At 48.7% G+C, this 22,557-nt stretch overlaps 1 protein-coding gene and 1 pseudogene across 10 annotated transcripts; one reads left to right on the top strand and one right to left on the bottom strand.

Moving 5' to 3' along the window:
* Positions 1-12,161: 12,161 nt before the first annotated feature.
* On the top strand, positions 12,162-19,902 carry Pnck (pregnancy up-regulated nonubiquitous CaM kinase). 10 transcript variants are annotated; one of them, XM_075958913.1, is made up of 12 exons: positions 12,162-12,230; positions 16,686-16,755; positions 17,098-17,229; positions 17,568-17,642; positions 17,744-17,882; positions 18,044-18,167; positions 18,360-18,435; positions 18,530-18,642; positions 18,726-18,804; positions 18,874-18,961; positions 19,088-19,232; positions 19,508-19,902. In XM_075958913.1, exons 1-11 carry the CDS (start codon positions 12,218-12,220, stop codon positions 19,223-19,225), a joined length of 1,047 nt encoding a protein of 348 aa, XP_075815028.1. In that variant the 5' UTR covers positions 12,162-12,217; the 3' UTR covers positions 19,226-19,232; positions 19,508-19,902. The 10 variants fall into 10 exon arrangements, with proteins under 10 accessions (XP_075815028.1, XP_075815018.1, XP_075815023.1 ...); XM_075958903.1 differs by lacking the exon at positions 12,162-12,230 and adding an exon at positions 15,714-15,828; XM_075958908.1 differs by lacking the exon at positions 12,162-12,230 and adding an exon at positions 15,864-15,933.
* Positions 12,999-13,753, bottom strand: LOC142841546 (mediator of RNA polymerase II transcription subunit 28 pseudogene; annotated as a pseudogene).
* Positions 19,903-22,557: the final 2,655 nt, after the last annotated feature.

The following is a 22,557-nucleotide window of genomic DNA, read 5'->3' as shown; positions in this document are numbered from 1 at the left end:
AGTCGTTCCAGGATCACCTGGCCCGGGTGGGGCCAAAGTCCCCTCAGGTTTTAATGAACTATCAGGAAAACGGAGTCCTTGGCTGACTTCCAGACATCCTAAGTCCTTCTTCTTTCCTCTACTGTTTCTAGCCTGGAATCTCCCTTCCTGGTGGACCGTCCTTCACCAAGGTTCATCTAACCTGCCTCATGTCTCCCAATTAGGACCTAGGGAGAGTTGGGTATCCAGGTGCAAAGTTTCTTGGTACCTGCACCAAAGTAGGTGCCCTTGTCGGTTGTCTCCTGAAGTACTATCTCTGCGTTGGCTTGGAGAGGGAGATCTGCCTCCAGGGGTTCTGTGGAACTTTGCCAGAAGCACTGAGCTGTCTCCTCAAGACATTTAGGCCTCCCCAAAGATAGGCTAAGGGTCCAGGTGTCAGCTCTGGGTGTGACCAATTTCTGTGTGTCTCCAGAGTGAGCAAAGGATAGCTTGCCTGGTTGAGGATCAGCGTTCCAATTTGTCACCAAGGTAGAGGAGGGGAGTCCATGATACTCCAGTCAGTCCACCCTTTGCCTGGTGTGGGGGTGGGTAGGGCGTGTAACCTATGGGTACGGGGGTAAGAATAGGGTAAGGCTGCCCCCTGGTGCCTGGTTGCTGTACAGACCCTCTCCCTAAGCTCAACACCTGCCTGCTCTGCTCCATAGGGACCTCCAGGCAACTGAGCAGATTCTTGGGAATTTTCCAGGGTCAAGACTAGCCTGGGGTGGACTAGAAAGGTGCGGCGTGCCCGTTTCAATCCCCAACTCCCTGACCTGATCAGATACCAAAGTTCCCAGGTGGCTCATCCCCCCCCCCCCCCATCCCGTCGGGCTAAGCCTGCAGCCATCAGGCGGCTTTAGAAAGAAAAGCAGTTTCAGTCTGAGCCAGATTGAGCCTGATAGGTGAGGAAGGAGGGAGAGGCAGCATTTTCACTCAAGCTAGCAGGAGGAGGAGGGGTGTGTGTGTCACGTGCCTGTTTCTTTGCAGAGTCTCTTTGCTCATCAGAGAACTCAAACTTGGGTCTTCTCTGGCCCAGCCTGGGACCAAAGTCCTCCTGTAGAAACAAAGGCCATAGAGGAGTTACTCCATAGCACACATCCTGGAAGTGCTGGAGCCACCCAAGGAACAAGGGGCATTTAAGAGAGGAAAGAAGCGGATGCCAAGGAATGGATACAGAGGACTCTATTGTAGTAGAAGGATTAGCGTGTGCAGATGTGAGACCTGCAAAGGGAAAGGAACTGCGGCAGCAGTGACCTGGATGAGGTGTGGGCGGAGACCAGTCAACCATAGGAAAGTCAACCTGTGGAAGTGAGAGCAGACGGGATTGGATGCTGGCTACTCTTGGGGATTTAAGACCCTTCTTGTCCAGAGTCGGGGTGGGAGGGAAAGAATATAGTGGCCTGAGAAACATGGGGGTGAGCCGATGACACTTTGAGGAGATGGTCACAGCAGTGTGTGCGGAGGTCCAAAGGTGAAAAAGTCAAGGCTGGGTGCAAGGGTGAAGGCCTCCCTCCATCCTGGGCCTGTGCTGAGCAGCTGGGTAAGGCCATGTGCCAAGCCCAGGTACAGGAATGTACGGAGTATCGTCTTCACCTCGGCACAAAAGGCACTTTAAGGTACCAGTCACCCATGCTTAGGCACTGGGGCAGGCACTGCTTTGTGGCCTCAGAAGGTGGCCAGGATGTAGAGATCCGGGAAACAAATGAAATGACATTGAGAATAGCTGGTGTGACCTTGAGGTTTCCTGGGCCTCTACATCTCAGGAGAATAAGTTTGGTAGACCTCAAAACCTGATTCCATGGGGTCCCACTTGTCCCTTGCCTGGTAATGACACCACCTTTGAGCTCCCCTCTAGTCTTTTGCAATTCCCTGCAGCCAGCCTTTATCCTGCAGCGGTTTTCTTGCCCACCTAATCTTCTTGGGGCCTGATCATCTCCATACCCCAGTGGCTAGCTCTGGGCTAGGGCTACACTGGCCCGCTGGCATCCTGCAGTGGTATTGGTTCTATTTCTTTATTCACTTTCTAAAGAAGGAGACACTGGTGACAACTGCCCTGTCAGCCACCTGTAAACCATTCCCAAGAAGCTAAAAAGCAGAGCCAACCAGGTGGAGTGCCTGTGGTGTTTGCTCCAAACTGTGGAAGTGTGTAGGCATATTTTGTCTGTGTGTTTTTCGAGACAGGGTTTCTCTGTAGCTTTGGAGCCTGCTCTGTAGACCAGGCTGACCTCAGACTCACAGAGATCCACCAGCCTATGCCTCCTGAGTGTTGAGATTAAAGGCATGCACCACCACCACCCAGCTTTTGTTTGTGTTTTAACAAATAAGCCACTAGAGGCCAGGTGGTGGTGGCGCACACCTTTAATTCCAGGACAGAGGAGGCAGACAAATCTCTGTCAGTTTAAAGCCACCTTGGGCTACGCTAGATTGATCTAGTCTCAAAGAGAAACAGAGCCAGGCAGTGGTGGCCAGCATCTCTAATCCCAGCACTCAGGAGGCAGAGGCTGGCAGATCTCTATGAGTTTAAGGCCACCCTCAAAGAGAAATAGCACCAGGTGGTGGTGGCTCACAGCTTTAATGCCAGCACCATGGAGATGGAGTCAGAAAGTGATATGACTGGGCAGAGAGAGGAATAGCAGGCAGGAGGAGACAGGAAGCAGTACAGTCTGAAGTAGTCTGGACAAGTAGTCAGAGGAGCAGCCAGTCTGAGCATGCAGTCTGAGGATTCATAGAGACAGGATCACCCCTGCCGTCTGAGCATTGGTAGAGGGAAGAACTCTCTAGTGTCTGGCCACTCTGCTTCTCTGATCCTTCAACTTTCACTCCTGATAGCTGACTCTGGGTTTTTATTATTAAGAATGATTAGAATTTGTGCTTCAGAAGCCTGTGCCCTGATGGGGTCAGTTCATGTGTCTAGTGAGAGTTCCTAGGAGGTGCAGAGCACTAGGGGGAACAAATGCCTTTCCAATCCTGGGCAGGCACTCTCCGGAGCATACTCCTACTGGGGGAAGGTGCAGTTGCTAGGGAGGAGCATGGTAGACTCCCCAGGATCTGAGCTGATAAACACAAGATCGTCCTAACTAGCACTTTGGGGCCCTGGTGTTCCAGTCATAATGACGTTGAACTGTGCTGGGAGCCCCTAGGAGCTGGGGTAGAAGCTGAGAGCAGAAGGAACAAGCTGGGAGAGGGCTGTCACAGGGCCCTTGTGGTAGAGGCTGGCAAGTAAGGCTGGCAAGTTGAATCTAGTGCCTTCCCAGGCCTGAGGTGGCCATGGACTGAGAGAAGACTAGATGGAGATTGTCACCCCTATAGTGATTCTGTAAGGAGCGAGGCAGCCGAAGGTAGGGTTGGGCCACCTCCTCTAGAGGCCAAGCACAATGAACTTTGGAATTAGAATGAGCTGGGAACAAAGGGAAAACTGGGGTCCACTTGGCAAGGCTTTGTACTTCCAACTCTTGTGCCAACAGGCAAGGGGAATAAATGGACCAGAGTCAAGGTTCCCGGAGCTCGAGGTGCAGCTGCAGAAGCCTCCACCCCAGCACAGTCTGCCTTGTCTACCAGCTGTGCTCACTCACACAGACAATCTGAAAGCATTGGTGTTTTACATTTTGCCATAAACTTCTTTTTCCCTTTCTGTGGGGGCATGGTGGGACAATGACTGACCTTGAACTTGAGTAGATCCTCTTGTCTGAGCCTCCCGAGTGCTGAGATTACAGGTGTGACTTACTACATTCAGGTTTACAGAAATATTTTTCCAATGTTTTGAGACAAGATTTAGTTCAGGTACCTTGAACCCACTGTGTAGCTCAGGGTGACTTTGTTCATCTGATCCTCCTGTCTTCATCTCCAGAGTGTTGGAGGGAGGCTGCTTGTTGGTTCCGGGCCACCCGGCTAGCTTAGACCCGAAATAATCACACAGAAACTGTATTAATTAAATCACTGCTTGGCCCATTAGCTCTAGCTTCTTACTGGATAACCCATATATTAATTTAACCCATTTCTATTAATCTGTGTATTACCACAAGGTCGTGGCCTACCAGCAAAGTTACAGCGGCTCCATGTCATCTTTTTGACTCCACCCTTCTTTCTCCCAGCATTCAGTTCAGTTTTCCCTACCTAGCTAAGTTCTGCCCTGCCATAGGTCCAAAGCAGTTTCTTTATTCATTAATGGTAATCACAGCACACAGAGGGGAATCCCACACCACCAGACTGCTGGGATTCCAGATGTGGGATACTATATGCCGCTTATACTCCTTTTAGGTTTACAGAAAAATTGGTGTGATAGTAGTGAGTGCTCCCACACCCCTCTGCCACAAAAATCTTGTGCTAGATTGTTGCATCTATCCTAGATTATTATTATTATTTTTGGTTTTTCGAGACAGGGTTTCTCTGTGGCTTTGGAGCCTGTCCTGGAACTAGCTCTGTAGACCAGGCTGGTCTTGAACTCACAGAGATCCGCCTGCCTCTACCTCCCAAGTGCTGGGATTAAAGGCGTGCGCCACCACTGCCCAGCCTCTATCCTAGATTATTACATTTATCCCATTTAACGAGTCAACAGAGTTCCTCTATCAAGTATAGGCCAGTTTATTCAGCTTTCTGCAGCAAGTACTCTTGTTCCAAGATCCCATCTCCAGAATCCACCACTGATTTGGGCTATCATTTGGGCTATCATGGTCACTGTGACTGTGAGGAGTGCTTTGTTTCGATGACTCTGGTAGATCCAAGGAGAGCTGATGGAGGTTGAATGTCCCTTGTTGGATCTTCCGCCATTTCTCTTATAGCTAGCTGGACTTTAGGTGTTTGTAAGGCCATACTCATCCATTCTTTGGTAAATCAGTGCTTATAGCACCATTGGCCAGTGTTCACAATGGCTGTCTGGTGGAGGTGTGTCAGATTCCCACTTATCAAAGTGATCCCTTCTTCTCTTTCTGTACTGTACTCTCTTTACAAGGAAGACATTCCCACCTCCCTGGGGCTATGGCAGTCACTTTCCATTCCTGTAACAAACATCTTGGTACAGCAGCTTACAGAGGTGGGATTAGTTTTAGTTCACAAGTTTTAGAGTTTCAGACCAAAGTCACTTGGATCTTTGTCGTATAGTGAGGCAGAGCACCATGGCAAGGGCCCATGACAGAGTAAAACTGCTCACCCCATTTTGACCAGAAAGCTACAAGAAGAGGTCCCCAATATCTTCTTCAAAGACACACCCCAGTGACCTAACTTGCTCTCACTAAGCCCTGTCTTTTAAGGGTTCCAACCCTCTCCATAGCACTACCCACTGGTGAGCAAGCCTTTAATCCATATTATAAATCGTAGCACACAAGAGTAGGCAAGATGATTATGTAGTAGTCCTCACAGGAGTTTTATTTATTCTCTCATATTTATTTGCTAATAAGTGATTTATTATACTTTGGACTTAGGAATATTTACTTTGTACTTTTTTGTTCTCTTGTTACTTTGTTTTTATTGCTGTTTTGAGACTATATAAACCAGGCCAGCCTCTAACTCACAGAGATCTGCTTGTCTCCCTGCACTGGGATTAAAGGTGTGCACCACCACACCTGGCTCTCACTTCTCATTTGTCTCATTTGATATTTTGAAACAGGGTCTTAATATATAGCCCCAGCTGGACTGGAACTTGCCATGTAGACCAGGCTGGTCTCAAATTTGCATTGATTCTACTGCTTCTGCTTCCCAAGTGGTGGGACGGCAGGTTGTGTGTTACCACACTAGATGTAGTTTATATCTTTGTTAATGGCTCAATAGTTCTCTAATGTGTTGCTTACATTTTACATCTGTGATTCTTGGAGGCTCTTTCAGTTGACTCCCTTGGACCCCTGTCTAAGTGACTTTTCTGGGCACTGTGACAAAACACCTGCCAAAAACAACTTAAGGAAGGAGAGATTTATTTTGGCTTATAGTGTAAGGGGTACAGTCCATCATGGTGAAGGAATCATGGTGGCAGAAGCATAAGGCAGCTGGTCACATTTCATTCACAGTCAGCATTCAGAGAGGGATGAAGGCTTGTGTGTAGCTTGCTTCCTCTGCTTTTCTTTCTCTTTTTAGTCTGGGATCCGAACCCATGGAATGTTGATGCTTACAATTAAGGTGGGTCTTCCAACTTCAGTTAACCTAATCTAGATAGTCCCTCACAAGCATGCCCAGTTGACAATATTAATTATCATGAGCCCTTTTAAATGTTAATATTTTCGTGTATATGGGGGTTTTGCCTGCATGTATGCCTGTGTACCACTTGCATACCTGAGGCCAGAAGAGGAGGTCCAATCCTCTGGGACTGGAGTTACAGACAGTTGTGACCCAACATGGGCCCTTTAAAAAAACTGTTTTGGTACTATATGGGGAACCCCTGGCTTCAGACATGCTAGGCATGTGCTCTACCACTGACCTTTGCTTCCAGCTCACTTCTGTATCCCCTTGACCCCTCCTTCATCACTTGTATGAGTGTACGTGCCTATTTGAACACTTTCTTGCTTTCTGACTGCATGTCCAGTTTATGCATTTCCTGCTGTGGATCTCGAATGAGCCATTTCTCCAAGGAGTCATTCATTGGAAATGATCACTGCCGTGCACTAGTGTTTCTGGGCCCTGTCAGCAGACAGAGCAAAGAATCTTACAAAAAGCATTACCCTGTGTACTATCTATAAATAGACATGCATTGGTGTCTGCATTAAGCTACGTAGGAATTCAAATTGATGTCTCTGACTCTAACCCTTCACCATATGGATCATTCTAGCCTCTTCCCTGTGCAAACAACCTGGCTTCCACCTTTGGCCACCAGATAGGTTTAACTACACTATAAAGATCTAGTGGTCTTAGGATTGTTAACTCATACCCTCCCACCACACCCCATCTGCCTTTAATATTTTATTTTTTAAGACTATGTAGTTCTGACTGGCCTGGAACTCATTATGTACACCAGGCTAGCCTTGAACTCATAAAGATTAGCCTGCCTCTGTTTCCTGAGTTCCATGTCCATCTTTAAAAAACTTGTTTATTTAGGTGTGTGTGTGTGTGTGTGTGTGTGCCATGTCACACATGTGGAGGTCAGAGAAAAATTTCCAGAATTAGTTCTCTCTCTACCATGTGGGGATGAAAGTCAGGTAATTGGATCTGGCATCCGGCACCTGCCAAACCATCTTGCTGGCCCTCCACTTGGTTTGGAACCTGTACTCGCTGATTCAGATAGGCCAGTTGATGGTCAAGTCCCACAGATCTTCCTGTCTTTACCTGCCCAGGACTGGGATTACAGATATGCACTGCCTTTTTATGAGTTCTGGAGACCCCAACTAGCTTTTCATTTTGTTTTGTTTTATTTTTCGAGATAGGAGTTCTCTGTGTAACAGCTCTAGCTGTCCTGGAACTAGTTCTGTTCATCAGGCTGGCTTTGAACTCACAGAGATCCACCTGCCTCTGCCTCCTGCTGGGATTAAAGGCATACACTACACCACCTGGCCCCAGCTTTAATCTTTTTTTTCCAAGACAGGGTTTCTCTGTGTAGCTCTGCCTGTCCTGGAACTCGCTCTGTAGACCAGGCTGGCCTCAAACTCACAGAGATCCACCTGCCTTTGCCTTCTGAGTGCTGGGATTAAAGGCGTGCGCCAGCACTGCCTGACCCCGGCTCTATTCTTAATCACATGTATTTATTTTAATGTTTTAGATTAAATTTTAATTAAAATATGATTATATCACACCCCTTCCCTTTCTTTCCTCCAACCTCTTCTATAATTTGCATTGTTGGATATGGAATCCAGGGCCCTATGCTTCTTTTGCAGCCTCCACTTAAGTCTGATAGACTCTTGCCTAGAGGGACTCAAATCAGTCCTTTCCCTTGCTTCAGCGATATATATGTGTGTGATACTGTTAAGGTCTTTTTGTCAGTCTGTACTCTGTATTGTGACTATCTTACTTCCTAGAAGATCACCAGGACTTGTATAAACTTCAGTTCCCTCTTCCACTGTCAAGACACTTCTGCTGAATGTCATTCTTCCACATGACATCCCCATGCAGAATGGCTTTACTGCTCTCAAAATCCCCTATGTTCCCCTAGTAAAACATTGTCCCCTCTTGCTCCCCTGACCACTGCTGAGTTGTTTCTTGTATCCATGCTTTTGCCTCTCTGGCATGTTCTAGAAATGGAGTCTATCGTAGGTGGTTCACTCCCCCATGGCTTATTTCACTTAACAATATGTTGTTTGTTTTGTGGGTGGGGGCAAGGTCTCATGTATCCTAGGCTGGCCTTAAACTTGCTGTGTACCTCTGGATTACCTTGAACTCCTGATCTTGCTGCATCTATTTCCTTAGTGTGTTTGCCACCATGCCTGGCTCAGGCAAATCTTCTGAAGAATTCTTAGTTTCTCTGTGTGGTGCATAGTTCTTTTCTCTTCCTCACTGACTAGTCTTCCACTGAGCTACTGAGGGTGTCCTGCTTGCTTTTAGTCTTCACTAATTATGAAGAAAGCTGATGTGCAAAAACAACCAAGGACTATTATCACTGGACTTTATGATAAAAGTAAGTTTAGCTTCATTAGAAATTGCCAACCCTCAGTTGGGTAGTAGTGGCTCATGCCTTTAATCCCAGAACTCTGGGAGGCAGAGGCAGGTGGATCTCTGTGAGTTTGAATCTAGCCTGGGCTACAGAGTGAGTTCCAGGACAGCCAGGGCTACACAGAGAAACCCTGTCTGAATCCCCTGCCCCCCAAATAGAGAAATTGTCTTATCCGGTGTAATGGCACCTGGGAGGCGGAGGCAAGAGGATCTCTGTGAGGTGGAGGTCGGACTAAGCTACAAACATCCTGTCTCAAAAACAAAACCACCCCACCATCACCACCACCACCAAACAAGGCAAAACCAGATACAAAAAAAAAAGGAAAGAAAAAGAAACTACAAAACTGTCTCCTAAAGTGGGTGTTCCAGTTGTCATTCCCATAGGCAGTACTAGATGACTGTCCCACTGTCCCTGCCAACATTAGCTGGTATCATTTATTCTGGGTTTTGGCTATTTTAGGAGGTATCTAAGAGTGTCCTGAAATTCCCTAATGAGTCATGGTGGTAAACACCTTTTTACATGCATATCTGTCTGTTGCATTTCTTTGTTGAGGTGTCTCTTTAGAGCTTTGGCCTGTTTTTAAAAACTGGATTGTTCACTTTTCTACTTGAGTTCTCTGTGTACTTTGGATAATATTGGGTGGGTCTGGGAAGAGCTGGGCCGAGTGAATATATTCAGAATGTATTACATTTTCAAAGAATTCATAAAAATGTAATTTAAAGTATTTCTTTTATTTTAAATTATGTATCTGGAGGGGTGTTGATTTGTGCTCATGTGTGCAAGAGCCTATGGAGGCCAGAAGAGAGCATTGTAGAACTGGAATACATAAGCAGTTGTGAGCCACCTGATGCACATACTAGGACTGGAGCTCAGGTCCTCTGGGAGAAGCAGGACGCTCCAGCCTCTTCAAGCTGATTTTGAAAAGTTCCTTATTCACTGCCACCAATTCCCACCGCACACACACTGGAGCTTGAAGTTGACATGCACAGTATTTCATTGGATGTCTAAATAGTTGCAAATGTTATAATTACTGAATGGCTGGCATGGTGTTTTGAATGATAATGACCCCCATATGTTCAAATATTTGAATACTTGGGTCACAGGTGATGAAACTATTTGAGGAGGATTATAGGGTGTGACTTTGCTAAAGGAGGTGTGTTAACTTTGAGGTTTTAAAAGACTCACACCAGCCGGGCGGTGGTGGCGCACGCCTTTAATCCCAGCACTCGGGAGGCAGAGGCAGGCAGATCTCTGTGAGTTCGAGACCAGCCTGGTCTACAGAGCTAGTTCCAGGACAGGCTCCAAAACCACAGAGAAACCCTGTCTCGAAAAACCAAAAAAAAAAAAAAAAGACTCACACCATTCCCAGTGTCTCTTCCTCTCTCTGCCTCCTACTTGTGGATCAAGATGTGAGCTCCGAGCTACTGATCCAGTTCCATCCCTGCCCATGTGCTGTTATGATTCTCGACATGATGATCATGAACTAAATTAAACCTTGGTCATGGTGTCTTAGCACAGCAATAGAAAAGTAACTAAGACAACTGGTATCAAACTAAAAGCTAGGATGTCATTTTTAATAATTTATTTAACTTTATTTTATGTGCATTTATTTATATGCATTGGTATGAAGGTATCAGATTCCCCGGAATTAGAGCTACAGACAGTTGTGAGCTGCCATGTGGGTGCTGGGAATTGAACACAGGTCCTCTGGAAGAACTGCCAGTCCTCTTATCCCACTGAGCCACCTCTCCAGCCCCCAGATGTCATTTTTTTATAGGTGTCGTTTAACTGAGGTTGACCTGGAACTCTAGCCTCCACTTCCCAAGTGTTAGGATTTCAGAAATGCATCATCAAACCCAGCTTGTGACATCATTTTTGTAGATGGAGGTCTCAGAATGTTGCTCAGGCTGCCCTTGAAATTCTGATTCTCTTTAGTCTCACAGGTAGTCAGGACTACAGGCCTCTTGTACCTGCGTGTGATTTTTCACATGAAGTTGGACACATCCAGACTCCTTCATGAGGAGGGAGAATGGAACCTAACATAAACAACGCCCTGGGTTCTAGCCCCAGCACTGCATAAGTGCCGGGGATACACGACTATAATGCCTTTTCGAGCCCAAAGTTCTAAATTCCTTCCAGAATCCTCCCCAAAACAACATGGCCATCTCTGTCACAGCAACACCCAGTATCCTGGTACCAAGTCCTAATTAGGGTTACTATTGCTGTGATAAAAGACCATGACCAAAGCAACCTGGGGAGAAAAGAGTTTATCTCAGCTTATATTTTCATTGAAGGAAGGCAGGAGCTGATGCAGTGGCATGGAGGGGTGCTGCTTACTGGCTTGCTTCCCTGTGGCTTGCTCAGCCTGCTTTCTTATAGAACCCAGGACCACCAGGCTGGATAGCAGTACCCACCAGGCTGGGTCCTCCACCATCCATCACTAGTTAAGAAAATGCCTTATAGCAGGATCTTATAAAGTTATTTTCTCAAAGAAGGTTCCCACCTTTCAGACGACTCTGGCTTTTGTTAAGATGATGTAAAACTAGCCAGCATACCTCATAACAACAACAAAAAGAAAAATCCAATCCTCAAAGAAACAAAATCACATCATGTGCAGATACTGAGCCCATCCCCAGAGCAGGAAATAGGCTTCCTCCAGTTGGCAACTGCTGTTCTCCAGAAGACTCTGGGCCTTCTTATCTTGCTCAATGTGAACAATCTCCAGTTGCTGAGAAACAAGTGTGTGTGATACATTATGAATTATAATATTTGCAAAATAGCAATAATTTTATTTTATTTTTTACTTTCACCACCACCTTTATTATTGAAAAACCAATCAAAATGTAATCAGTTTATTTCGGTTTTAGCTAAGAAATCCACAAAATGTAAAGCTGCCAGTCAGTGCTTCATAAAGTGGGTGGTTTTTCTGTTTTTGTTTTCATCGGGGGTTTGTGAGACAGTATCTCATGGAGCCTACAACAGTCTCAAACTTGCTGTGTACCTGAAGGTGGCATTAAACACTGACCCTTCTTCCCTCTGTCCCCCAAATGCTAGATTAAAACATACCACCAAGCACACACATGGAGATAGGAAGATCTTGTGTTAGCAAGGAAACGCCTAATTTTCACAGGCATACTACAGGGCAAGTAACACAGAGACAGCCACAATTCATCATGCATATGGAGAAGTTAAGAAAGTTGATAGAATTTAAAAAGAAAAGCTGTGCCTTGGAATGCAGCGAAAGGGATTCAGAAACTTCACAGACTAGATGGCTGTACCCAGACTAGGCAAGGAGTGGACATCAAACTTGTGACTCGGTACTCAAGGCTCCAGAAACCAAAATGGGTAAGACCAAACCAAGCTGGAGATGCACTGACTGTTCAAGAGGTAGGGAATATTTGTTTTGGGTAAATAGAGTACTCTGCTTTGAAAAAAATGAATAACAAGCACATAAAACTTAGAGACGATCCAAGCCAGGCTTTGGTCCTCAGACCTCACCTGTGCCTTTTTCCTGCACCCCCATTTCTTCCAGTGACCATCACTCACAGCCAGAGAGCACTCAGCACATGCTCTTGCTGTGCGTGCCTTCAAGACAGTGGAAAAGGACCCAGAAAACGCAGCTTACCCCAGAAAACAATGGAACATGAAGGTAAGCATCCTCTTCTAATACTACACCAGCAGCATATTTTAGCCTTTTCCGAGCCACTTGCAAAGTGTGCTCAGCTTGTGCTGTTCTGGAAGAATGGCATTGTTGAGTCAGATTCCTTGTGAGGTGGTTCAAAGTTTTGAAACAGCAGATTTGTAGATCTGCCTCTATTACCATGGATGGTTCTTAAGGCTGACACCAAACTCTCTATTCCCTGGCTTCTCAAACTATTAAAAATCTTTGCCTTGGGCTGGAGAGATGGCTCAGAGGTTAAGAGCACTGCGTGCTCTTCCAAATGTCCTGAGTTCAATTCCCAGCAACGACATGGTAGCTCACAATCATCTGTAATGAGGTCTGGTGCCCTCTTCTGGCCTGCAGGCATACACAGAGACAGAATATTGTATACATAATAAATAAATAAATATTAACAAAAAGAATTTGAAAAGACAACAACTTTACTTGGTTTATCAAAGCTTCAGGCATTTTATAAAGAATTCCAGGAATTTAGAGAACTAGCAAAGCTGAGGAAAGGGACTCCTGGTTCAAGGTCAGCCTGGGCTATGGATGGGAGAAGGGTGGGAGGAAGGGGAGGGAAATGAGAGGCTGGAAGGAGGCGGAAGCTTTTTTTTCTTTTTCTCAATAAAAAATTTTAAAAAAATAAAAAATAATAACAATAAAAAAAGAAATCATAAAAATGGGCAGGAACATAAACTACCACCCATGCATTATCAATGGAGTTCTTCCAATAGACCATGTCTACAAAGAAAGACATCAGGCAAGACTACACGGCTGTATCCCAGGCAGAGTGCTCTCAGGAATATTGGCAGATGCCTGCTCCAGGTAGGCTGAGGAGCCCTGGGGGATCTCAGCTGGCTTCTTGTGCTGCACATTGATGTCCCCAGCACCTGCTGCCAATGCCTTAGCTTTGTCAAGTGCTTCTGGACCAGCGCGTCTTTTCACTGCAGTTCACTCCTTAGTTCTGAGACATTCTCTTTGATAACTTGATCTGGTTTCTGGACAGACAACTGCAACCCTTTTTTTTTTTTTTAAGATTTATTTATTACGAATATAATGTTCTGCCTGCATGTATCCCTGCAGGCCAGAAGAGGGCACCAGATCTCATTACAGATGGGTATGAGCCACCATGTAGTTGCTGGGAATTGAACTCAGGACCTCTGGAAGAGCAGTCAGTGCTCTTAACCTCTGAGCCACCTCTCCAACCCGCAACCTTTTTTTTTTGGTAAGAAAAAACATTCTGTCTGTCTTGCAATGTCCAAAAACTTCTGGATACACTGATCAACACCATTTCGAATGTCTTCCTGATCAGTTCCATTGACATAATCCTGACTCACAAGGGAAGTGAAGCAAGCCTTGAATGACGACTCCAACTCATCCACCAAAGTGCTGTTATATGGTCTTGGAGTCCCAGGCATGGCTAGCAGAAGTGAGGCCTGGCTTGGGAGCCCAGGCAGGGGCGGTGGGGGACCAGAGGGCTGCCTGAACATCCTGCTAAGAGACCCCACCATGTACTTTTTTTGATTTTCATGATTCTCTGCCTTGATCATCTGTTGTGGAAGTTATTATTTTAAGATGTGTTATATTTGTTTATGCGGTGGAACATTTGCTTTAATGATGCAAAAATGTGTTACATTCTTTTATGCTGCCTTTGTTTAACTCTGTGAAGCTGTGATTCTTTGCCCGTCTAAAACAACTGATTGATTTAATAAAGCTGAACAGCCAATAGCTTGTCAGGGAAGGATAGGCAGGGTTGACAGGTAGAGAGAATAAATGAGAGGAGAAATCTGGAGGACAAAAGAAGAGCAAGAACAAGGAGAGGTGGACCCAAGGGGCCAGCCACACAGCCAGCCACAGAGTGTATGTGGAAGTTAGAGAACTACGGCGGGTGATGGTGGTGGCACATGCCTTTAATCCCAGCACTCGGGAGGCAGAGGCAGGTGGATCTCTCTGAGTTCGAGACCAGCCTGGTCTACAAGAGCTAGTTCCAGGACAGGCTCCTAAGCTACACAGAAACCTTGTCTTGAAAAACCAAAAAAATAAAAAAATAAAAAAAAGTGAAAGTAAGATATACAGAAGCAAGAAAAGGAAAAAGTCCAGAGGCAAAAGGTAGGATAAATTAAGGTAAGGAAAGCTAGCTAGAAATAAGCCAAGCTAAGGCTAGGCTTTTATAAGTAAGAATCAAGTCTCCGTGTTTGTGTAAATGGAGACTGCGTTTTTGTTTTTTGGCCACCCAGACCTGAATAATTACAAAAACTATATTAATTACAACACTCTTTGGCCAACGGCTCAGGCATATTTCTAGCTAGCTCTTACTTTTTTCTTTTGGTTTTGTTGTGTTTTGGTTTTTCAAGACAGGGCTTCTCTGTAGCTTAGGAGCCTGTCCTGGAACTAGCTCTTGTAGACCAGGCTGGCCTCGAACTCACAGAGATCCATCTGCCTCTGTCTCCTGAGTGCTGGGATTAAAGGCATGTGCCACCACCACCCGGCTAGCTCTTACAACTTAAATTAATCCATTTCTATTATTTTATATTTTACCATGAGGCTCGTGGTTTGTTACCTTACACCTTGCTTCTTGGCCAGTTACATGGTGCGTGGGAAGACTCCCTGAAAAATCTCCAATGGCAATGGATGGCTCAGGTGACCCAATGTTTGGGAACTCCTCTGTTGCAGTTTTCTACATCCAGAACAGCTTCAAGACTGCTGCCTGAGATGATCCAGCCTCACAGAATACTCCAGTCAGAACTTGACCATAATCCCAAATTTTCTTTGGGTCCCCAAAAGATTATCAGCTCCCCATCAGCAGGAAGTGCTGTTTCCCGAGTGCCTCCCCTGGGCCAGGTCACTCGCTTTGGGGCAGAAGACAAAGTGATTTGCAGGAGCAGATGTTTTGAAGAGGGGACAGACCATGAATTAGAGAACTGGCAAGCGCAGGCAAGGGAGGCCTGTCTGAGGAGGCAGCACACCAAACTAATTATTGGAGGGAGGGTTGAACTGAGCAGATATCAGGGCAAAGAGGGGTAGTGCATGCAAAGGCCAGGGGCAGGTTCAGAGGAGGCTGAAGAGGGGAAATCAGACGCTGCAGAGAGTCATCAGACCCTGCAGAGACTCCTAATCTGCCAGGGAGTGGCATATGTGCCTCCTGGAGCGACATGACCTTAGCAAAGGGAATGCTGTGGTGCAAAAGAGGAGGAGCAGGAGGTAAGGGTGGGAGCAGAGAAAGCCCAGCTGGTGAAGACTTAGGCCAGGTCACCACTGTGTTGACATCAAGGTTACAAGGGCCATCAGGCACTAGGAAAAGAGGCTGCTGTATAGCAAATGGCCTAGACAACCTCTTTGTGAACAGCACATTAAAACAGTTCAGGGAAGGCAGACAGCCAGGTTCATGTATGCAACACTTCGGGATGAAGTCACCGGTGGTGCAAAGGTCCTGGGGCCACCTAGCGGGGGCTACGGGGCACTGGAGCATTCAGTAGTCAACAAGCATAACTAAGGAGCCAGATACTGGTGGCCAGAGCCCAGGAATTGCCTTACAAGGAGCTCTGCAGTGCTGTGGCCATGGCCACCGCGTGCTCGACTGCCCAGGGTTCGCGGGGGCGCGCGCGAAGGGGGCGGGGCCGGCGGGACGCGGGCGGGGGGCTCGGCGCCGCAGCTACTGCGCTAGGCGACATTGCGGTGGCGTCACCTGCAGGTCTGCAGCACCTGCCAGCAGCTCTGGGCTGGGGGCAAGCGGGCTAGCGGGACGGGCGGGCCAGGGCATACAGGGTCCAGGCCAACGGCCGCCTTAGCTCTGCAGCTTCCTCTACCCCGCTACACCTGTCACGCCCAGCGCGCCCCCTGCCCGCACGCGCGCGGTCCACGCAGCTCTGGACGCAGGCGGCCGAGGTTGCGGAGTCCCTCACGCTCACCCCCGACTTCGAGGCGCCAAGGGGCCAGTCAGAGGTTGGGTAGCTGCGGTTGTGACAGGTGGCTGCGAGCAGGGTCGCAGGTGCATTCGAGAGGGTTGGTGGCCTAGGTGGTGTATGCTTGAACTGTGCCACGGTGGCAGGTCTGGTGGGGGAGGGGCACGGGCCTTAGGGGTGGAGGTGGGCCTGGATGAGCCAGGATGGGAGTGTTTGAAGCCTTCTGGAAAATAGCCGGCAGTGCTGGCTCCATGAGTGGAGGCAGAAAGGGGTGTCGTAGTGTTGGTGGCTAACACTACGTGTGCTCTGGATGTTGGAGTCGGGGAGCACAGGCTGACAGCAGCATACCTGGGTGGGAGGCCTACATGCAGTGGCCTGCCTCAGTGGGAGTGTGATTTTGACTGTGGGGGAGGGGAAAGGTATACTTGGACTGGGGAGTGGGGTGACTCCATCCTGAGTTGGGAGACGTCTGGCTTGGTGGGCAAGGGAGCTGCGCATTGCCAAGGGCCTTGCTCCATCTCTCTCCCCCCACCCCCTCCAGACATGCTGCTGCTCAAGAAACAGACGGAGGACATCAGCAGTGTCTATGAGATCCGGGAGAAGCTGGGCTCGTGAGTGTACATGCCGGGCTGTGGGAGTGACCGCTTCCGAATGTGAGGCCTGTGCACATGTGAGCGAATGTGTGAGGGAGCTTATGAGTGGTGAGTGTGGTATGAGTGTGAACATGGGGGTGAACTGGGAGGCATGTCGTCTGTGTGGGCAGTGGTATGTGAATGCTGGTGAATGTGTCAGTGTGTGTGAATGTGTGGGAGGTGGTGTGGGGATGTGTGTGTGCACACTTGTGGGTGTGTGTTAGGGTGGGTGGTATGACCTGAATCCTCCATTTCTGCTCTTCCTCCTCACTGGTACCTTTCCCCTCCCTTTTTGCCTCCCACCATCTGGCTCTACGGCAGGGGTGCCTTCTCCGAGGTGATGCTGGCCCAGGAAAGGGGCTCTGCTCATCTTGTGGCCCTCAAGTGTATCCCCAAGAAAGCCCTTCGGGGCAAGGAGGCCCTGGTGGAGAATGAGATTGCGGTACTCCGCAGGTGCGCTTGCCTGACCCTTGGGCTGGGGAGATCTGTGACCACAGGCTGAGTCCTCTGGATTCACCAGGCCTGGTTGAGTCTGCAGGGGGGCCGTACCTGTCTCTTCCCCTTTGAGTCAGCACGTCTCCATGGCGACATTAGAGGCACCCTATTCATCTGTGCTTTATAAATGGCCTACAGAAGTGTGTGTTCTAGGAAGACCTTGGCTAGTGGGGGCAGGGATTGGTAGGGAATGGGAGCCCAGATGAAGGAAGAGAAGAGGGGAGGGCTCAGGGCAGAGCTCTTCCTGATGAAGGGGATGCAGTGCTCCACAAGGAGCCTTTTTCTTTCTGTTTCAGGATCAGCCACCCCAACATTGTCGCTCTGGAAGACGTTCATGAGAGCCCTTCTCACCTCTACTTGGCCATGGAGCTGTGAGGAAGGCTGTTTTGGGGGGGTGCTGGGCAGAAGGGGTGCAATGCCAGGATCCATGCCTGGGTCAGCTGACCTCTTGCCTCATTCCTCCTGTCCCCAGGGTGACTGGTGGTGAACTGTTTGACCGCATCATGGAGCGGGGCTCCTACACAGAGAAGGATGCCAGCCACCTTGTAGGGCAGGTCCTCGGGGCTGTCTCCTACCTTCATAGCCTGGGCATTGTGCACCGGGACCTCAAGGTGCCTGGCTGGGCCCCACCCACTTCTGGCCCTGAGTGTCTTTTTTCCAAAATACACTTCAGTCTGGGTCCGGGGAAATTAAGGGTGCTGAGGCCCACCCTATTCCAATGCCTAAACCATTCTGGGACTCAGGTCCTTTCCTTGGCTCCCTGTGTCAACAGCCTGAAAACCTCCTCTATGCCACACCCTTTGAGGACTCCAAGATCATGGTCTCTGACTTTGGCCTGTCCAAAATACAAGCTGGCAACATGCTAGGCACAGCCTGTGGGACCCCAGGATATGTGGGTAAGAGGGAAGTGCTCTAAGGTTTACTGTTGTGGGGAGGGAGCTGGTGACCCTGGGGATGCCAAAGCTCCAGGACCTAGGACACCTGCTGCCTGGGGCTGAATAAGTACACCAGGTGTGGCCCTCGAGGGCATGACATGTGTACGTGCCTGTGCAGACGTGTCTGTCTGTCTGTCTGCCTCTGGCCGCCAGCCCCAGAGCTCCTGGAGCAGAAACCCTACGGGAAGGCCGTAGATGTGTGGGCCCTGGGTGTCATCTCCTACATCCTGTGAGTGACCGCTGGGACGGCTCGACTCCTACATGCCTGCCCCTGCTGGGTTGGGGAGGGGTGGACATCTGGGTGATTCATCTGTGGGTGCCAGGCTGTGTGGGTACCCCCCCTTCTACGACGAGAGCGATCCTGAACTCTTCAACCAGATTCTGAGGGCCAGCTACGAGTTTGATTCTCCCTTTTGGGATGACATCTCAGAATCAGGTGAGTGTAAGGCTGGCTTTGTGCTGGGGAGTTGACAAAGGGCACCAGGGACACGGCAGACTGATTTTGCCCCCCTGCTCCAGCCAAAGACTTCATCAGGCACCTGCTGGAGCGTGATCCCCAGAAGAGGTTCACCTGCCAACAGGCCTTACAGCATCTTTGGTGAGTGGGATGCCTGGCAGGTGGTACAGGGACAGGAACGACACTTTTGCTAACTCAACCTTTCTCTAGGATCTCTGGGGATGCAGCCTTGGACAAAGACATCCTGGGTTCTGTCAGTGAACAGATCCAGAAGAATTTTGCCCGGACCCACTGGAAGGTGAGCAAGGAGAGAGAGATTATCATGCTCCTGTTTCAGGGTGTGGCCACTGATGTCTTGATGCTGGCCTTGGAACTGATCTTGCTGCTGGGCCCAGTTTGGCCTGACCCCACTCTCTTCCCACAGCGAGCATTCAATGCCACATCGTTCCTACATCACATCCGTAAGCTGGGGCAGAGCCCAGAGGGTGAGGAGGTCTCCCGGCAGGGTAGGATCTGTCACAGCCACCCAGGCCTTGGGACTAGCCAGTCCCCCAAGTGGTGACAACCAGGTGTGTATGCCCAGTGCTCTCTGAGAACCGACTTCTTAGGGAGCTTAGAGGATGGCAGTGAACTAGGTGGGATCTGCAGGGTCAAGGTCAGAGAGTGTCATAGAAGGAGAAGCTGGGCAGAGGGTTATAGCAGACACCTTATGCTAGGGATAGAGGCATGACTTCTGGAGTCTCAGGAAAGCCAAGGCTTGAGTAAGATGCTAGGAAGGATGCAGGAAGGCTGGCGCCTTTTGAATCTGTTTTCCTGTGCTTCCTTTTTCTTCCCTCTACCCAAGGTGGATGCCAAAGAAGACCAAGTGGACTGACTCCCAGCTTTTCTTTCCTCCGGCCCTTTTGGTCTCCTTCCCTGCCCCTTGTCTCCCGAGCTGGCCTCTGCTGGAAAGTTTGAGACTGTGGGTGTGCTGCATGGCACTGGGCTAGGGGGCTTCCCCAGTGTGTCCCCCAGTCCCTACCCTTACCTATGGTGGAGGCTCTCTTCCCCATGTTGCTGTCACACTTTTTGGACACCGAGGAGGTGTTTGCAAGTGAATTTTGGGGCTGTCCTTCCTGCACCTTGCACGCACACATGCATCGCATGGCTGTTCTGTGCTTTGCTGACTGTGGGTGGCCCTGCTTGTGTTGTAGCTGTTCAGTTCCCTCTCCTCCCAACCAATAAAGACAAACAGAGCAATGCCTTGGTGCTGACTGAGTCTGGGATGAGTATGGGGCTGCGGGTCACCTCATGGAAGGACATGAGGGAAGCAAGTTCACTGCCAGTGGATCTGCACTGGGTGTTGTGCTTTGCATCCTGAACCTCTTCTTGCTGGGACTGAGGCACAGGCACCCTGGATTGTTCAAGGACTTCCTGATTCTGTCCCCCAGCGTGCTGCCAGTAAGAGGCTGCCTGACTGCCTGTTGGCCCGAGTTTGATAGAAAATGGATGCCGGCAAGGTCTACTGGGCTGCCAGCAGGGGGCGATGGCAGGAGGCATAATTCACCAGCAGAGGCTTCGGCTCCAGATCCTTCCCAGGGCTGGAAAGGGCTTGAGCCGGTGGCGAAGGTGACGGGAGTTTGGGGTACTTTCCTCTATGGCTGCTTCTGGTGACGAGCTGTGGGCTGTCCTCTGGTTCTAGTGGCTCCAGCCCCACTTAACCACCAGAGTCAGGGCTCCCGAAGTCTGCCTTGTTGGGACAGTCAGGAGAAGGCCTCAGCCAGTCAGAGTTTGGAGGAGGCTCTGCTTCCTCTTTCTTTCTCTGCTCCAACTCCCAGTATGTGAGCTGGATGACAGAGCCTGACTGGGATGTGTGTATGAGAAGTTTTGTCAAATTTTGGAATCCAAAGGGAAATACTGAGGTCTAATACAGTGCTGGCCTGGGTTTTGGGATTGGAGCCAGGAGGTCTGGAAGCAAGTGAGCAGCTTCATGGTCACCCCAGGTATTTTGTGCTTCAGGCTTTGGACCAGATATCCTGGACATGCTTGCCCAGTGTCCTGCTGTTTCACCCCATGGGGTCACTGGAGTATCCAGTACCATAAATGGGTCTCAGCAGCTTGGTCCACTCACCTCCAATGACCTGTCCTGGAACCTCATTGTCTTTTGGTTAAACTGCCCTGCTTCTCACCTTTCCCCTCAGTCACTCACGATACCCACCCATTCTTATTTTGTTGATGAAGTATTGATTGGACCTTTCCACTGCAAGGGGAGGATCTTGGTGGGCAAAGGGGGTGTTTTGATGAGGATGACCATAACGAGTTTTACAGGAAAAGTATTCTCCTAGCTACTCTGGGAGCCCTGAGCATGAGCATCAGAGCATCAGTGGGTGCTCTTCCTGTCTAGGAATAGGGCTAGGTCACATCTGCCCCCTTGACGCAATGGCCTTGCATAGGGTGCAATATGTTGTCACCACCAGCAGGGGATGCTACAGACACATGTTTAGATTATTCCTTTAGTACCGGGGCAGTGAGGCAAATCCATTCATTGGCCACCAGCCTCCTAAATCCTGCCCTAGATAAACCTGATCTGGGGCGAGAGGTCCATCCTGATCATATTGGAGTGGAATACCAGGGTACCCCTGGCTCATACAGAGGCAGCATGTTTTTCATTCTCAGATCTTCCCCTTGGAGGAAGGCAGTTTGTGAGAGCAGAGCTTTGGGTCACCTGGCAGAGGGACTCCCTGTCTTCTCTGCCCTTTACTGGAAAGTAGGGGCTCTAAGACGTCCGTCCGTCGTGGCAGGCTCAGGCACTGAGACTGGTCAACGGAGGAAGGAGCCACACCAAAACCTGGAAGGAGACAGCCTGTGGTCAATGGTGTTCCTGATGTATTCTCCACAAGCAGCATTCTTGTTCAGTTTGGGGTGAGAGTTGGGCTTGAGATGCCTCTGAAAGTCAGGTGCTGTGAATCAGGAGTGGGACCCAGTTTTTCAGGGACAGACCGAAATTCAGGGGGTACCTTTTGTGGGTGTCACAAGAGAACATTGCCTCACCAGATCATAACCAAACAGGACTCATACTCTATCTTGGAACCAGAGGTTTCAAAAAGCTGAACTTGTAGGGCTATGTGGGTAACAGATAGGAGCGCATTTTGTTGTTATTTTGAGACTCAGTCTCATGTAGTAGACCCAGCTGGTCTCAAACTTGCTATGTGGCCATAGATGTACTTCAGGCTTCCACTTGCTGAGTGTTGGAATTGCAGGTGTGTGATGTGCTGCTGGAGAGCCAGCCCAGGGTTTAGCACATGCTAGGCAGCACTCTACAAACTGAAACTCAACCTCAGCCTAAGATAGGAATGCTTTAGGAGTTGAGTGGGTGGCCCTGGCAACAGATCTGGAGAAAGATTCAACTGGGAATGCTTGGTGGGTAATAAGATCACTTTTGGATATGGTAAGTTCAAGTTCCAAAAGTAGAGAAAGAGCAACTTACTCTTTATCATTCTTGTAGCAAATATGTATCTAGCTTTATAGCTAATATTTATGGAAGGCTTCTCTCTTGTATTAAAAAGGAAGCTGACAATGACTCTTTATTGGGCACTTACCTTATACCAGGCTTTGGAAAAGCTTAATGTAAAGTTACATAAAGCTCACCTGTGAATGAGGTGGTCATCACCCTCACCATTAATGTGTGGAAACTGAGACATAGAGATGCTAACTAACTGAGCCAAGGATACACAGCCTGTGGCAGAGGGAGAATCTGAAAACTGTTCTTTCACCGTGAATTATCTTGCCTGCTTTCATGTGAAGGAGGGGCTTGCTTGGGCCATAAGGATTGGGTAACTGAAGAAAGGGAGAGTCTCTCCAGCCCCCTATCAGTGTCTTCAAAGAGAGAGAATACCAGGTTAGATTTCAGTCTTG

Source organism: Microtus pennsylvanicus, chromosome X (genome assembly GCF_037038515.1).
Source record: "Microtus pennsylvanicus isolate mMicPen1 chromosome X, mMicPen1.hap1, whole genome shotgun sequence".
Classification (NCBI taxonomy): domain Eukaryota; kingdom Metazoa; phylum Chordata; class Mammalia; order Rodentia; family Cricetidae; genus Microtus; species Microtus pennsylvanicus.
This window is presented reverse-complemented; position numbering and strand designations above follow the sequence as displayed.

Excerpts from the sequence above, each read along its gene's own strand:
- Pnck (XM_075958903.1), top strand. The coding sequence starts at position 15,801 with ATGGCCACCGCGTGCTCGACTGCCCAGG. Across the intron at positions 18,168-18,359 it reads TGGGACCCCAGGATATGTGG|CCCCAGAGCTCCTGGAGCAG; the intron begins GTAAGAGGGAAG and ends TCTGGCCGCCAG. Across the intron at positions 18,805-18,873 it reads CAGGCCTTACAGCATCTTTG|GATCTCTGGGGATGCAGCCT; the intron begins GTGAGTGGGATG and ends ACCTTTCTCTAG.